Raw genomic sequence first — 16,797 nt, 5'->3', positions numbered from 1 at the left:
TGCAGCCCCATGAAATGGGTGAGGTTTTTAGTAACTTCCGCACTGTGTGTGTAGAAAGGGCACTGGGATCCGCCCAACTCAGCCACTCTCACTTTCAGGGGCAGCATCTCTGAGTCCCGACTGCTCCACCTTCTTCTAAACCTTCCTCAATGGAACCTCCTTCTCCAGCTTTGGGGCGATGGCTTTTTCTCTCCTCCTCCATCAGCCCCAGAGCAACACCCCTCTTCTCTGGGAAACATCCCTCCACCCGCTCTTCACGGAGGACAACATTCCTGTGTGCCAACCTCTCGGGAAAGCCTCTCTCGGCCCCGCCCCACGCCACACCCTCCAAGCGCCGTCCCGGTTCCCCTCGCTGCTCACTCTCCAACCCGGAAGCGGAGCCCACAGGAGACATCAGGGTCAGGGCTGGGGAACAAAGTTCCGCCGAGGCTTCATTGTACCCAGCACGCAGGTGCACGCGCTCCACATCTGCGCACTGCTGTGCGAGCGAGATCGACGCATGCGCAGGAGAGGGTAGGCGGTCGCTGGCTGATCCTTCGGTCAGGCCCAGTTCAGAGCGGCTCCTCCCTCTCCCGGGTGCCAGCCCCCCCTTCCCCTCCCCGGCAGCGCTGCTGCTGCTACTACACCGGGTAGGTTTCCAGTCACTATGGCGGCTGCGAAGGTAAGAAGGGAGGGAGAGGAGCGCTCGCGTGCCCCTCTGCCGTTCGCTGGGCCGGGGAGCCCCGGGCCGGGGCAGGGGGCCGCCAGGCCGGGGCTCAGCCTCATCGGGTTTGTTTTGGTTTTGCAGGTCAGAAGAAAGTTTTCGTTGTCGGCGGCCGCCTGAGAACGACACTGAGCGGGAGGCATCCGGGCCCGGCCTCCAGGCCTCTCCCGTAGCCGGAGCAGGGCCAGCCCCGCTGGGCTAGCGGAGACCTTGCTCCTCAGGAGAGAGCGACAAACGGCATCCCGATGCGCAGCCACCTGCGGAGACCCTGAGCGGAGCAGATCCCTCCCCCTTTGGCCGGGCGGCGGGACACCTCCGGGGGGGATCTCCCGGAGACTTACTGGTAGCTAGCCCCCGTGAGAAACATCCCCTGCCCTCCTAAGGCAACCCGCCTCACTGAGACATCCACGCCCCGCCAATCTGAGGGGCGATCCCTCCTTCTGTCAGCCCAACCTTCGTGAGCTCCTGCAAGCCCCCTGTCTGCCACCTCTCCTCCGAGTTGAGGAGGCCCTCGCCCCTTCAGTTCGTCCTGGAAGACCATTCCTCTTAGTTTCTCCCCGGGTAGCGAAGAGTTTGAAGCCCTTCTCCACCCTTTATCAAATTCCTTACCTGAGTGGCCTATTGAAACTCCTAGCCTCAGGTCAGTTTTTTCTGGTGTAGGGGAAGAGACCAGTGTAGCTTTGCTACCTCTAGTCGAGGACCACCCACTCTACTTTATCTTACTGCGTGACGAAGATGAAATGTGGACTGTCATGTGGATCAACTAAACGGACTGTCTTTTGTGGAGCGAATGCTTCATACGCATTCTCCAACTCTTGATCTGGGCTGTGAGGCTGCCTGGACGCTAAACCTTTTTTATTCCTTGCCCCCCGCCCCCTAAATCTTTCCTTGCTTTCCTGCTGCATTGGTCAAAATTTTGGTAAGTGCTGTTTACGGAAGGAAAAAAAGAAGGCAGTCTGAATCCCCAACACAAGTATTTGTGTGTGACTCATCTTCTTGGATTTAAAGACATCTCCACCTTCAGGGAGTCTTGCTTCTCTTCTGTGAAGTCAGATGTTTGTTCCTGTTCTTCCTGATGAGCATGGATTGAAAGTTGCACCTTCTAGATTTTTTCCAGGGTGCTGCTGATACTATTAAAGGACATAATGGGGCTTTTTCACTGGATTATTGCCAGGATCAGTTTACACACTGCAACAATGAGTTGTTAGGCATCTCATGTACAGGTAACATTTGTCCTGCTTTAATGTAAAATTGCTGGGGAGATTGGGGATAAAAATTTGTTGAAGGCCGTCTGGATCAGGAAGAGTTTCTCTTCATCCCTGTTTGGCGTGACATCCCCAATTTGTCCTCGATGCCTTCAGCCTTGGCTATCTTCACTTGCCGCCCGAACTCTCACCCATTTCAGGAGCGTCATGTCTACCTGGACGAGCCTGTCAAAATCGGCCGTTCGGTGGCTCGCTGCCGGCCAGCTCAGAATAATGCTACTTTTGACTGTAAAGTGCTGTCCAGGAACCATGCCCTTGTCTGGTTTGACCACAAGACAGGCAAGGTAAGTCCATTTGTGTTTGTAAGAGAGAGAATAATTAATGAAATACTAGATTATTTTAATCAAGGATTGGGTTTCTACAAGTTCCTGTAAATTGCAACTGGCTTGAAGTTTCCCTCTAAATAATCAGTATGGTTACATTTGAAGCAAGTAAGGTGTATGTTGTCATCACGAATTCTGATTTTCAGTTAAATTGATAAAGCCCTGCTAAAGGAAAAGCTTGAGAACAGGATTTATTAAACATCATACAAACATAAAATTGTTAGCAGAGGGAACTGGTGGATCCTGAAGATTTCCCTTGTTCATTCCTGCAAAAGTATGGTGTCAGAAGTCTTATTCTATGTAACACAAAAACTGAAATATAAAACCTGAAAAAGTTACGGTAAGCAAATGCTGATTTTGGAAACTTGTTACTATAAATTTAGGGAGCATTTCTCTAAGAGAATTGTTGTTTTTCCTAAAGCACAGTTCATTGTGTATAAACAAATGTTTAGTCTTTCTAATATGTACAATGTATTTTATATTGGGTAAAAGGCTCACAATTTTAGTGGTAGAACATGTCATTTTGAGCAACTGTCACAAAAACAAAGCAGTATAAATGGCTAAAATCTGTTTTATATGGTATTCTATGTACTTCCATATTTTGAAGGTGGGACAAAATATTTTAGTATTAAGTTATGTGCTATCAGGATAACATTAGCTGCAGTGATTATAATTAATGGCCTGTGAAATCTGCTCTCATTGCTAATGAGATGGAGTTAAAATATGCAGTATGTTATCTTAACCTGGGCCTGGCCCTCTCAAATAAGGATGATGGCTGTCATAAAATGAAGTTTAGGGGCTTTGTAATACTAGTTTTGTCCACTAGGGACTGACCTGGGTTAAACAAAGCTATTTTAAGCTATCATGTTAAATTTCAATTGCTAACTAATAGCAAAAGCTGTTCACAAGCTTCAGTCACTCAAAAAGCAGTGTGCTTTTAAAATGTGTATTAAAAATTCCCTGGCCTAGTGCTTCCTTATTTACTGTTCAGTTTTGTACTCTGATGCTTCTCTTACTGTATATGTCCTTCTATGAAGTACTTTTCAATAATTCAGTTAATTCTAATTGAATAGTCAGGTAACCAACTGTTGTTTAAAATTGTGACCCAGCATAAGGAGCAACATGGTACAGTAAGAGTTCTTAAATCTTCTGATAATTACCATATGTTATTCAATACTTAGGCATGATGGGACAAGTAAAGAGTTTAATTTCTTAAGGCTGGGTTGTGTCATGACTTTGAAGTTGCTTACACATAATTATCATGAACTACTGTTTATGTGAATTAATATTTTACTAGATTTTTTTTATATTCTGCATAATGCGGTATATGAGATACTTACTCGTCACATTGGAAATAGCCATTTCGGATCATAACATCAGTCTATAAAACTTAATGTTTTCAATTTGAGATTATATATGTGGTCTTTCCTGTTTGACGTAGTGGGTTGGACTCAGTCACCTAAAATGTCTGTTCCAATCTAGTCTAGCATTTCTGACATATATTTTTGCATATAATGCCGTCCATCCTTTCTCAGTGCTTTACAAACATAATTAAGCCTCACAACAATCTTGTAAGGTCAGTGAATATTTTTACAGATTGTTAAACTGATGCACAGAGCGACTTTGATGTTGGGCAAATCAACTAAATTGATGGCAGAGCTTACAACATAGGCAGCTGAATTACTTTTAGTCAAGAGTGGTTAGTTTTAGACTCACTGACAGAAATCCAATAAATGAGTTTTTAAATTGCTTTATTTTCTTTGCATGACTCTGGATTTTACTTAATCTTTCATTTTTAAGTTACAGGTCTGGATTTGCCCAGATTGGTAGTGAATAAAAGATGTAGGCATTTGATGGTGGATGGGCCTATAACATATGAGAAGCTGGCTTTGGTTAAGTACTTCTGGACAGATGTCCACATAATAAACCCATCACCGTAACTGGTAATTTTGTTGGTAGTTTTGGCAGATAAACTCCATCCAGGAATGAATGGAGAATCCACTACATTTTCTTTCTTGAAGGTGGTCCTTCTGAAACAGGGTTGAAGCATGCTGGTGTAATAACGTGGGGCAACTTGAATTGTATATCTGGTGTGTGGCTAAATGGGGGAGTTCAGTCTCGGGGTCTGCTTGGATTCCTATATGAGCAATACATTGCAACAAGTTTAAGGTGTGTGGTTTTTTTTTAGGGTGGGGGGAGAATGTAGTTTTAATGATATCACAATATGATTGCCTACACCCCAGTCCCTTACAATCTGGCCTAGCAGTTATGACTGGGCTGGTGTCCCTAAGTCAAGGACAGTCACGAGGTGGTAGTCAATGAACTGGGGTTGGAGTAATTGCTAGCTGGGAAGGACAGGCAAGAGTCAGGATCAGCATCAGGCTGGAGTTGGAGACTGGAGAACAGAAAGTGAAGTGAGCTCTGGAGTTAAACTTCTGGCCTACTGCGTAGTTGTTTAGACAGCATTCTGGGTTAAATAGTGAGCCTGGGCCAATCAGAAGGCTGCAGGATGCTGTCATTCTAGACCTTTTGGGCAACACTTCTTGCTGTGCTTAGTCTCCACAGTGCTCCTTGGATGTGGCTTTGTAGGGCCTCTCAGTGACGATGTGATAACATCAGCTATCCTAAACTCTGCAGACATGGGTTCTAGTCCCAAGGATTCTTACAACAATAAATAAAAACACTGTAGTGAAAAGGCAGCTGGAAGACAGATACATATGGTCCTTGAATTTTCCTTTATGATGAATCACAAAAATATTCAGCTATATTGCTTATAATTCCTTACTCTTACAAAACCTGCAGTGCTTGCAGAGTGCAAACAAAAAACACAATAATTAAATCATTAAACATGCTAGTAACATTTGCACACAAACACTGAAATAACGAATGGTTAGCAGAGCCAGCCATTATAATAACCACTCTTACCCAGGAATGTCATTAGCCCACCAATGATCTAGCATCTTTGTCTTACTGATTAACGTAATACTGTAATCATTGCTCAAAAGCTTGCAGATGGAATAGAACACCTTATTAAATCGACCTTTTGTGACAGTTTAGGCAGTAATTTAAAAAATATTTTATAACGGGGAGAAATTTTCATAGAAGTGCATTGCAAGTGGCATAATGATTTGAGGTACCAGTAAACTAGACTGATTTTTTTAATCAGGAAACCATAATTTCAACAATCAGTTTTAATTCTATTTTGCATTTGTGCTTTTTAGTTACTTTTTTTTTTTTTTTTTTTCTTTTAAAAGTTGATTTTCATCCATTGGTAACCAGTAAAACATATTGATGTGCAAGTAAATATAGTCTTTACAGTAAACCTGGTGCTTTTTGGTAACCAGGAGTCTAAATTGTATTTATATACATTTATTTAAGTAATTATATACTTCAGTATACATTTATTCAGATTTTTAATTTTTAGTTATGTTAGACATGCATCATTCACCATTTTCTAAATAAGATTAATTTTTTACTTGTAATTTGTGTCAACTCTTTGGATGGAAATTGGAATTCAGTGAAAAGTGGACAAAAACCAGCATTTAATTCTTCTATTAGACAATGACCTTATGTTCTGGACAATAAGAAAAAAGTTTACCAAAACATGTTTTACATTTAAAACTGATTTAACTTTTAAAAACCATTTGTAGTTAGTGAATTGGTGTCTCCATGTCCTTCAGGATTTTACTACAGGGCGAACTCATCATCCCACCTAGTTTTTATTCATAGATTGGAAGAGGAAAACAAGCTTTCCTGCTTTTTCAATCCTAATTGGTTTCTCAGTTTGCGCTCTCTGTACTTGCAGAAGAGGCTACTGCTGGTTTAGCAGCACTTGAGCAAGCTCTGATTCCAGATGCTTAGTCAATAGCTTGACTTTCTTTTGAAACTTGGTGGCAGACATACTGCTTGCATATTTTTTTATTTAATTTAAATAATTGTAATAGGTTATAGTGTTTAGGCCTTAATTTAAATGTCAATTTCAAATTAATTTAAATAGGATTTTTTTTAAAGAGAACTTATTTTTATCCATCCTGGATACCAAACTTATTTGAGAATGACTGGGTGCCATACTGGTTTTGGTGCTGCTACATGTGCTACACTAAATCACTGTTTAAAAATGTCATGGAACTTTCTGTTGAAAGATTTCAGTACCATACTTTGTATAGTGTGATTTCATATGTGTGAAAAAGATGTAAGCTTCTTTCGGCAGGGAGCTATGAAAGACTAAAATAGTACTAACAGTTTAAAAAAAAAATGGTGTGTGAAAGTGGGGACAGGTTTTGAGGGAAATCTGTAATAGAAAGCCAAGTGAAAATAGGGATTAAATAGGGTTTAAAGCAGTGGTTCTCAAACTTTTGTACTGGTCACCCCTTTCACATAGCAAGTCTCTGAGTGCAACCCCCTCCCCTAAATTAAAAACACTTTTAAATATATTTAACACCATTATAAATACAGGAGGCAAAGCGGGATTTGGGGTGGAGGCTGACAGCTCATGGACTCCTCCCGCCCCCCCCCCCCCAAATTAATAACCTCGCGATGAGAACCCCTGGTTTAAAGGGTCACATGTAACTAAAATCTGCACTTCTGTCTGAAAAAAATGCTGTTAGAAGTAATACTGTCTGGAAAAAAAATTACTGTTAGAAGTTGCACTGAAGATCACTGTAACAAAAAGGGGACGGAAAAAAATCTTTAAAAAAGTTTCCTTTGTATTTGGCAGCACTCTAAAAATAGCCAGTTTTACTGTTTTCCTTGGGTAGACAGTAATACCCTGCTTTGCTTGTGGGATTTCACTCAACAGTAGACAGGAAAGAGAAACATAAAGTTGTTAAATCATAAAAACTGGTCTCAAGCTTTTGGGGGCAAGTACTACCTGAAACTACTTCTAACTTATTTTTTAAATATTATATTACAGATTGAGTCATCACTTTAAGGAGGGATTGGAAAGAGAGGGTGGTGGGTTACTTGACATATGGGAAGTGGGAGTTTGTCCCAAATTTAGGGCTGGTATAAAAGAAGGTATGAATTAGGCTGAGAGAGGAAAAAGATGTGCTAAGTCTATGAAATTCTTAATAAAATAATTGTTCAGCATCCCTTTACTTCCACACCCAAAACATATCAAAAATATATAAACTATTCACATATAAATTTTTTTTAAAAAATCTATTTACTTTTAACACCGTCTCAAGCCCTGAACTTCTTATGCCTTGAAAAATTGCAACTTCAAATACTGTAGAACTCTGGGTGTAAGTTCTTCCAGGCCGAAATGTTAGAACATTAACAATTTAGAGTAAAAGTCCTTGGTGGAACTCTGAAATTCCTTTCAGATATTTAGGCTTTCAAAAAGGTCCTTTCACCAGAGGCTTTTAAAGGAACTAATTAGCCATAGGGTGAGAGACAAAGTATTGTCATGAATCAAAAAACAAGAGATGGCGGGGGGGAGGAACAGTTAGGAATATGTGGTTAATTTTTCATTAATGCAGAAGCTGAAGCGGGTTGCCATGGGGTTCAGTACTAGGACAGGTGATGTTTAATGCATGTACAGTCTGGAAAAGGGGTTGAGTAGTAAGGTTACAAAGTTTGCAAAAATGTCAATTATTATGTTAGTCAAGTCCAGAGAGGACTAGGAAGAGCTTCAGCGGGATCTAACCAAGCTATATGAATGAGTAGTGTGATGGTAGTTTAAGTTTTAATGTTCATAAAGCAGATCAAGCTAGATGACCTGGTCTTAAAAATCTATGGGGAAAAATAAGTAATGAATATTGGAGGAAAAAATTAGAACTAATAATATGCCCTACCAGTATCTAAATTAACAGTATCTGCTCCAGTAAAGGACCTGGGCATCACTGTGGACAGATGAATGAAAATCTCTATCTAGTGGGAGCTGACACTTAAAAAATAGCAAACAATGTCAGGATACATAAGGAATGAAGAAGAATATAAAAAAATATTATAAACCATCATATAAAGCAATTGTTTGCCATCATCTGGAATACTATGTTGAGTATTTATCACCCTGTTTGAAAAAGGATATTGCTGAATGAGAGAGCTCTTTCAATGTCAGCTGCATATTCAAAGCTTCAAAAATGGCTACAGTTAATGCTGTGAAAAAGGAAAGAAAAAGCTCTGTCCCGTGTAATTGACTATAACAAGTAGTATACATATAATTTTAAAAACTGATTGTACTACAATAACATTTCAGACTATTAAAACGGAATAGTTAAAAATAGGCTTGTTTCACTACGTTTGCAGTTAACTCTGGTTTTCTGTAAGTATAACCTATGAAAAAATGTTGTCATTTTGGTTTCGAATCCGTTATGCTTCCTGGTTAACATGTGGTGTTTGGGTTGTTGTTTATATTGGGATTACAAACACTACAGGTGGATGTTCATTTGCAGGAACTGTTAGCCCACTCTCATTGGGCAAAAGATGCTCATACATTGAGCTTTTCACCCACAGCATCTCCATCACCAATCTTAGTGTAGGGAAAATGAGATGGTGCTGACTGTTCCTTGCTGACAGCTCCTTTCCCTTATGCAGCTCTTCCTGTTTGCAGTGGAGGAGCTTATTATCTAAAAATGTTTCCAGCAGTGCATGTTCAGCAACTCTGATAAACAGGTGGTCCTCTAGGAATGATAAACAAGTAATGTAATGCAGTAACTGTTCAATTACATTAGACACTAAACTAGATTTTTCTGCAGGTAGTGTCAATTTTGTGCATATATTCTGTGAGTGGGCTTTCATAAGGCTGCAGAATCACTTAGGGTATGTCTGTATTGCAACTAGGCATCGCAGCTGGCCCGGGCCAGCCAACTTGGGCTTGCGGGGCTCATGCTGTGGCGCAGTTTCATTGCAGTATAGGCTTCTGGGCTTGGGCTGGAGCCTGAGCTCTGGGACCCTCCCACCTTGCAGGGTCCTAGAGCCCAGGTCCCAGCTTGAGTCCATAAGTCTACACTACAATGAAACAATCCTGCAGCCTTAGCCCTATGAGTCTGAGTTGGCTCGCACAGGGCAGCCGCAGGTTTTTGATTGCAATGTAGACATACTCTTGGTGTCTATTAGCTAATCCAAACATCTTATACAGGGTGCTATTAAAAAAATCATCTTGGGCACCAGGCAGATCTCCTGGTTTTGTAAGACCGGGCTTCTGGCCCTCATACTTGTTTATAATAACCATTTATTGAAATTTTGTGAGACACATCTCAGTAGCACTTCTCACAGGCTTTCTTCAGTTCAACTTTTTGCTTTTCCTTATTTTGCAGATGTTAGCTGTGATAGTTGACTGAATTCCTGGTGTGGGGTGATTTTTTTTTTTTTATTTTTTTTTTTTTAATGCACTGGATGTCAGTCACAACTGTTCCTAGCAGTGCTATTCTCTGTTCAGTTTTAAGTTTTGCTGTTACTTCCAGGTGTTTTGAGGAAATTGCAACAAAAAGTGGGGGTGGCGTGTAGATTATCTGTAAGGCAAGTTTTCTAAATGTCAACAATATTTTGTAGTATATGTAACTCATTTTACGTTTTAAAACCTTAATAGTTACACAAACAGTCTTTAAGAACCAAGTATTTGAGATATTTAGTGTTTGAGTTGTGTTTTATTGCATCTGGGAGCAAATATAGGGGAAAAAACTAGTAAAGGTACTCCAAATTTTTGAAGATGTTAACACATGAACATTTCATATTGATAAATCCCTTATCACAATGACTCTTAAGCAGTGGTTCGTGGGCCAGCAGTGTGGGTGAGTGGTGGGAAATCCCTTTCTGAACACAAGAGACAAAGCTGAAATGAGATGTTTAGCCCTCCCCCCTACTATCATAAGCACCTCTGTTGTACAATCACATTAATAAATTTGTCAAGCTTTCTGTCTCTAGCAGAAACCTTCTGATTTACAGCCTGAATTTGTTCATGCCTAGTTTATACCCATTTGTTCTTGTCAACATTGTCCTTTAGCTTAAATTGCTTTTTCACCCTCCTTGTGTTTATTGCCCTAATGTATTTATAGAGAGCAATCCTATCCCCCTCTGCTCGGTTAAACAAGTGAAGCTCTTCTAGTTTCTTCTCATATTATAGACTCTCCATTCCCCGATCATCCTGCTAGCTCTTTTCTGCGCCTGTTCCAGTTTCAATTCATCTTTCTGGACACGGATGAGGAGAATTGTACACAGTATTCCAAATGAGATTTTACCACTGCTTTGTGCAATGGCATTAATATTTCTCAATCTCGCCTGATGCATCCTAGGATCACATTGGCGTTATTCACAGCTGAATCATATTGGTGGCTCATAGTTGTATAGTGATCGAGCAACACATCCAGGTCTGTTTTCTCCTTTGTCATTTCCAACTGATGAGCCCCCAGCATGTAGATGAAATTTCTTATTATTCGACCCTAAGTGCATGACTTTGTACTATCAAATTTCATCCTATTTTTGTTAGTCCAGTCTTCAATGTCATCCAGATCTTCCTTTATAATTTTCTTCTCCTTCTCTGTATTGATGAGATACAGTTGTTGAAGAACTCCCCTAGTAACCTTCCTCCAGTCTGATGGTTCACATTTCAGCACAACTCATTGCCTTCTCCCCTTTGGGTAGTTCTTTATCCACAGTATCATTCTTGTGCTAATTTAACTGATAATTTCCCATGTGGTACCATGTGAAATGCTTTACTGAAGTCCAAGTATATTAGACCTACAATAGAACCTCTGAATTATGAACACCTCGGGAATGGAGGTTGTTCGTAACTTTGAAATGTTTGTAACTCTGAACAAAACATTACTGTTGTTCTTTCAAAAGTTCACAACTGAACATTGACTTAATATAGTTTTGAAACTTTACTATGCAGAAGAAAAATGCTGTGTTGTGTGTGTTTTTTTTTTTTAAGTAGTTTACATTTAACAAAGTACTGTACTGTATTTCATTTTGGGTTTCTTACGTCTCTGCAGCTTCCAGATTGTGTATTTCCGGTTCCAAATGAGGTGTGTGGTTGACTGGTCAGTTCGTAACTCTGAGGTTCTACTGTACTTCATTACCTTATCTAAAAATTGATTGTTTTCTCAAAAAAGGAAATCAGGTTTGTTCAGCATGATCTATCTTGGCAAATCAGTGTTGCATTATATTCCCTTTACTGTTTAATTAAATTCATGGACATATTCTTTCCTTCACAGTTTGTTTTAAAGCCTTGCATGCTACTGAGGTCAAACTAATAGGACTGTAATTGCCCAGATCATTTCCGCCCCCCTTTCTTAAATATACAACATTAATTGTTTCTCCAGCAATATGTTGTTACTTCTGAGTAAATAGATGTATTAAAAATCCTTGCTATTGGGTTAGAAATCTCATGTGCCAGTTCTTTCAGTATTCTGGGATGGAAGTTATCTGGTCCTTCCCTTCTCTCCCCAACACCCTCGATTTGAGCTCTTTAAGCTTTCATTTCACCTCAGATGTGTTAGTTTCCATTTCTATATACTTGTTTCCATCAGCTGTCCTGCCTTCATGCCTATGTTCCATATGATCATCCTTAGTGAAAACCAAAGCAAAGTATTCATTTAATTTTTGGGCCATACCTATATTATCTTTAACCTCCATCACATCCACTGAATAGTGTCCCAGCCTCATCCTTCCTTATTCTTTTTATTTGTATGACTAAAAAACCTTATAATTTTATTTTAGTTTCCTTGCAAGAGCTAATTCAGCTTGACTTTTAGCAACTCGCACTTTATTCCTACATTTTCTAACCTGCAGTAGGTGGCTTTTTGTGCTGATCAGTATCTTTTTCCATTCCCCAAAGCTCTCTAATACTCAACTGGATGAACAGCCACCTCCAAGAGAGTCTGGAGCGTTCCCCTACAAGTTGTGTGGTTGACTGGTCAGTTCGTAACTCTGGTGTTCATAACTTTGAGGTTATACTGTACCTCTACCTAAAAAATCAATTTATAATTTTAAAAAAAGCAATATGTATCAAATTTTATCCTGCCTCCACTTTTTATATGTTGTTTGTCTTACAATCTAAGCTCTTTGGGGCAGGGACTGTGCTTTTGTCAGTCTTTATAGAGAATGTAGAATAGGAGCTCCAATCCTGATTGTGAAGACTCTGGTTTCTACTTAATAGAAATGTTAAATACACAACCTTGTCTTGAACTTTCAAAACTACTGGGGCTCAACATATGTATTGATGTTCCCTTCTGGAATGTAAAATAGGAGAGAAGTAGATGCTGTACATCATCTTGCTAAGGTAATTTCCCAAAGACATAATGGTTGCTAAAAATTATGCATCTTTTTGGAAAGCAATAATATCCAAATAGTACTCTTCAAACATAGTGTTACTGTGATTGGCTGTCTTATTTGAAACTCCTTCAAGGAACGGAAAAGATCTATAAAGACAGAAGTCTCATGTTTTTTCTCTTAAGGCAAATTTGAATTGACTCGTTTGCCTCCTGATACTGACTTGCATTTCTTCATAACACAAGCTGAGATGACTAGACAGAATATGCTATTATCATAGAATCATAGATCTATTCTGAATGTCTTAACTGTAAAAGAAAGTCAGTCAACTGCATTTTTGTAAAACAATCTGCTACTACTTAAGGTGCTGTAGTGCTTCAGTGTAGACACTACCTATTGCCAATGGGAGGGATTCTCCCATGGGTGTAGGTAATACACCTCCATGAGAGGCAGTAGCTAGGTTGATAGAAGAATTCTTCTGTTGACATAGCACTGTCTACAGCGGGCGTTAGGTCAGCTTAATGATGTTGCTTGTGGGTATGGATTTTTCATCATGAAGACACCTTACTTTTCTCCTGTAGAGCAGGCCTTAGAATCCTTATGAAAGTAACTGACTTTTTTTCCTTCAAACTACAGTTATTTTCAAAAGGAGAGAAAATAAGCTCTTTGGAAAGGCAACTAGAAATGCTGTTGACATTAGGCTTTTTCCCACCATATGAACCTGTGATGGATTCTTTATTTTGGTATCTGAGTTGTATATCCTCCATTTTACTGTAAAATCATTTCTATTCAGTTCACCTCTACCTCGATATAACGCTGTCCTCGGGAGCCAAAAAAACTTACCGCGTTATAGGTGAAACCGAGTTATATTGAACTTGCTTTGATCCACCGGAGTGCGCAGCTCTCCCTCCCCCCCCCCCCCCCCGACCACTGCTTTACCGCGTTATATCCAAATTCATGTTATATCGGGTCACGTTATATCGAGGTAACGGTATATTTAAGATCTAATTATCTACATAATGTAAAGTGAACTGTGAATGGAAACCAGTGAAAGGTTCTTAACATCTCACTTGGCATTTAAGCCACTTTAAATTTCTGTACAGACATTATACAAACGGAATCTGACAATGCTTCAGTAAAGTGTACTTTATTAAACACTACATATCAGTAAAATATTTTGAAACTCTTTTGTTGAAACTGAATTAACGAACTAGTATATGCAAAGTGCAATGCTAAGTTTATTTTTTGAAATGTGAGAAGAATAGTATTTGGTTATGAAAGCCTGTTGTGTAGACAACATAACTTTTTAAAAAATCACTGACCATGGTAGACATCTCTAACTAGTGATTCATTTAAAATGTCATTTCATAGAGCTCTTTCATTAACTCTTACTACAGTTGTAGGAATTTTTCTCAGTTAAATGTGAAATGGCTTTGAGGATAAGTAGTTTTGGTATTTATATATTATTAAGCTCTAGAATATATATTCAATGTGGCTTGAGGATCTTCCATTTTTGTAACTTTTCAGGTTGTTTATTCATTAAAAGCTTAGTTACGGTGTCCATCCATTTTTTAGAAGTCATATGTCCACATTGCAACTCACCACCACAACTGACTTCTTCGCTAGTCTTGTCAGAGAGGTCAAACGTTGAATGAAAATGGAGACAGAATCACCCTAAGCACTAAAGGATTTATCCAATGCAGAATCAGACATTCTAGTAGGGCAGCATAGAGAAGCTTGTGTTGCCATTGCTTTGTATGCTTTTTCCAAGGATATAGGACTTTAGGCCTATAGCTGCTTGCCTGGCGGGAGCGGCCCCAGAAGTTAACCCAGTTAAACAATATCATTTTCATCGTTTAATCAGTTAACTTTTTAAAACACTATTTATATCCCTAGTTTCTGCTAAAATTTACTTGATGGAAGAAAATGAAATATCAAATGATCAAGTTCTGTAAGAGTGGAAATAATAGAGTACTTTCGCTTGATGGCTCTCAACCACTACTTCCTTTTTAAATACTCAAGGGGAAACTGATTTTTTTTGGTCTTCCTCTTAATTTGAACATTTTTTCCCAGGCTACACATGCTAGAGAGAGAGCACAAAAGCCAGGAATACACATCTACACCAAAAGGAGACACACACCTTCACAATCTTTGAAGCAACAGAAGAAACTTCAATGTAAGGGTAGCAAGTTGACATTAGATACAGCCACAGTAATGGTTGAGCAGGGCATTTCACAGAAATACAAATCCTATCTGACCCTAAGCCAGCTGTTTAGAATGTGGGTAGGGATCTTAGTGCTTTATGAAAGGGAGACATAGTAGACCTGTGTTTCTACTGATTATTAAATGTAATGGTACAGAATTTATAGTGCATGTGACATAGAAACCCATGTTCTGTGTTATCGATATTACTGAACATTTGAAGACATACTTTTTCCTACGGTCTTTCCTCATGTATTCATCCTAACTTTTAATTAAATTCTCTTTTAGACAGTTGATTGGAACTCTTAAAAGTATCTGTATGGTGTACTGACACCCTCTGACTTCCAAATTTGGACACAAAAAGGAAAATGGAAGGGGCGCTGCTCATTGATGAAAGTGGAAAACTCCGTAGTTTGTACTTGAACAAAATGTATTGCACTGACACATGAACCAACAACTCTCTCAAAACTGGAATTCTGCTCTTGGATATATATGCAAAATTTTCACTGATTTCAATGGGAAGTCTACGTTTATATGTGAGAGCAGAATTTCGTCATTAATATCTATTGTCACAAATTGGTGCACTTGTTTTACCCATATGTTTGTTTCCACGAGGCTAGTCAACTGTAATATGCTCCACTCAGGGCCAGCTCTACTAATGGACTATCACTTGAAGTTTTTGTTAGTGCAGAATGTGTTTGCCTGCCTGCTTTCTGAATAAGCTAGTCCAACAAGAGCATAAAATATCCACCTAATGCACAGGGTGCCGGTTACCTTATAAATGACATTCAGGTTGTTGTTGTTTACAAACCCAGGAATAGTATAAGTACTTCAAGCTGTCTGACTTTTAACACACCTTAGTATCTGCGTTCATCTGAAATGTTTAAGCTCTTTCCCTGGAGTAAGTGTGAAAGGAGCCTGAAGCAGTGTATTTCCAGCAACAGGCCCTTGAAATATATCTAGGTATCTGGAATACATCTAAACTGTAGTCTGGATGCATTTGGGAAACGTTGTCAGACGTCTCTTGAACTAGACTCTTTTCCCTAGCTCTCGGCTTCAGTTTCCTTACTTTTCTGCCCTATTGACTGTGTGCAAGGGCTTACCTACACAAGGAAATAGATCAAAATAGCTAGTTATTCCTCAGTAGCTGTCTCAGAATAACTCTGTATTTGGACACTCCAATTCAGAATAAAAGTCACTTTATTCCAAGAATAATTTGTGTGCTTCCAAAGTGAAATAATTATTTTATGGAATAAATTGACTTTTTTATTCCATAAGTGTTCACACCAGTAGCTATTGTGGAATAAGCTATTTTGCAATAGATCCTTGTCAGGTTCCCCATGTAGACAAGACTTAGGCTGATGAGCTGACCCACTGGCCAGGGACAGTAAAACCATGCCCCAAAGCTACTGCTCCACTTTTTTTTCACAACTTTGTTATTGTCAAAGTTCAACACAACACAGATGCCTCATAGCTCCTTAGGGTCTTGTCCCAGTCTTGTATTCCAGGCTTTGCAGCCCTTACGGGCTTCCCTTCAGGGTTTCACACACTTCCTGGCTGAGACTTCTCCCCATAGGCAGCTGCTGATTCCTGCAGGTGTCCCTTTTCCAGCCCTCTGCCTGCCAGCTGCAGCTCAGTGGTCACCTTCTCAGCTGCTGTACCTAAAAGGCAGGAAGGAAGTCCTATATATGACTTCCTGTACGGCACATAACTAGGAACAAGCAGAAGCATGTGATCTGTAACTCCTGCTCCCAGTTTTAAAGAGCCTAAGTGTTAGTACTTTGTGATCGAAGAGAAGTATTTTATCAGTTTCTTGCTGAAGCATAGTCTATTTAAGGTAACTGTTTGCTGTGATTTTGTTGACATGAGTGCTTGTTAGCCATTACATTCAGTATAAATATGGCAGTTGTGCCATTTAAAGTTTTTCCTGGGGTGTAATAGAGAACTGTGATAATTTGAAAAGCAAACCCTATTCTATATTTTAATTATTGTTGCTGCTTGAATATTTATAGTATTTTAAAGATGCATCTTGCATTTTAGGTATTCGAGTTAGATAAGTTTGTACTGGAAGGTTCTTATAGCCTGGAGATCT

The 16,797-nt window shown here is 39.6% G+C and overlaps 1 protein-coding gene across 41 annotated transcripts in view; it reads left to right on the top strand.

The window, feature by feature from the left end:
* Positions 1-329: 329 nt before the first annotated feature.
* Positions 330-16,797, top strand: part of SLMAP (sarcolemma associated protein) — a 164,327-nt gene continuing 147,859 nt past the window's right edge. For 28 of the 41 annotated variants that reach the window (XM_065550934.1, XM_065550964.1, XM_065550970.1 and 25 more), the window contains exons 1-2: positions 510-661; positions 788-2,252. In XM_065550934.1, coding sequence (XP_065407006.1) covers positions 2,055-2,252 — 198 coding nt within the window. In that variant the 5' untranslated portion in view covers positions 510-661; positions 788-2,054. Of the gene's footprint in view, positions 662-787; positions 2,253-16,797 lie in introns of all 41 variants that reach the window. The other 13 variants (XM_065550956.1, XM_065550960.1, XM_065550945.1 and 10 more) reach the window with 5 other exon arrangements.

Source organism: Chrysemys picta, chromosome 7, assembly GCF_011386835.1.
Source record: "Chrysemys picta bellii isolate R12L10 chromosome 7, ASM1138683v2, whole genome shotgun sequence".
Lineage (NCBI taxonomy): Eukaryota > Metazoa > Chordata > Testudines > Emydidae > Chrysemys > Chrysemys picta.
This window is presented reverse-complemented; position numbering and strand designations above follow the sequence as displayed.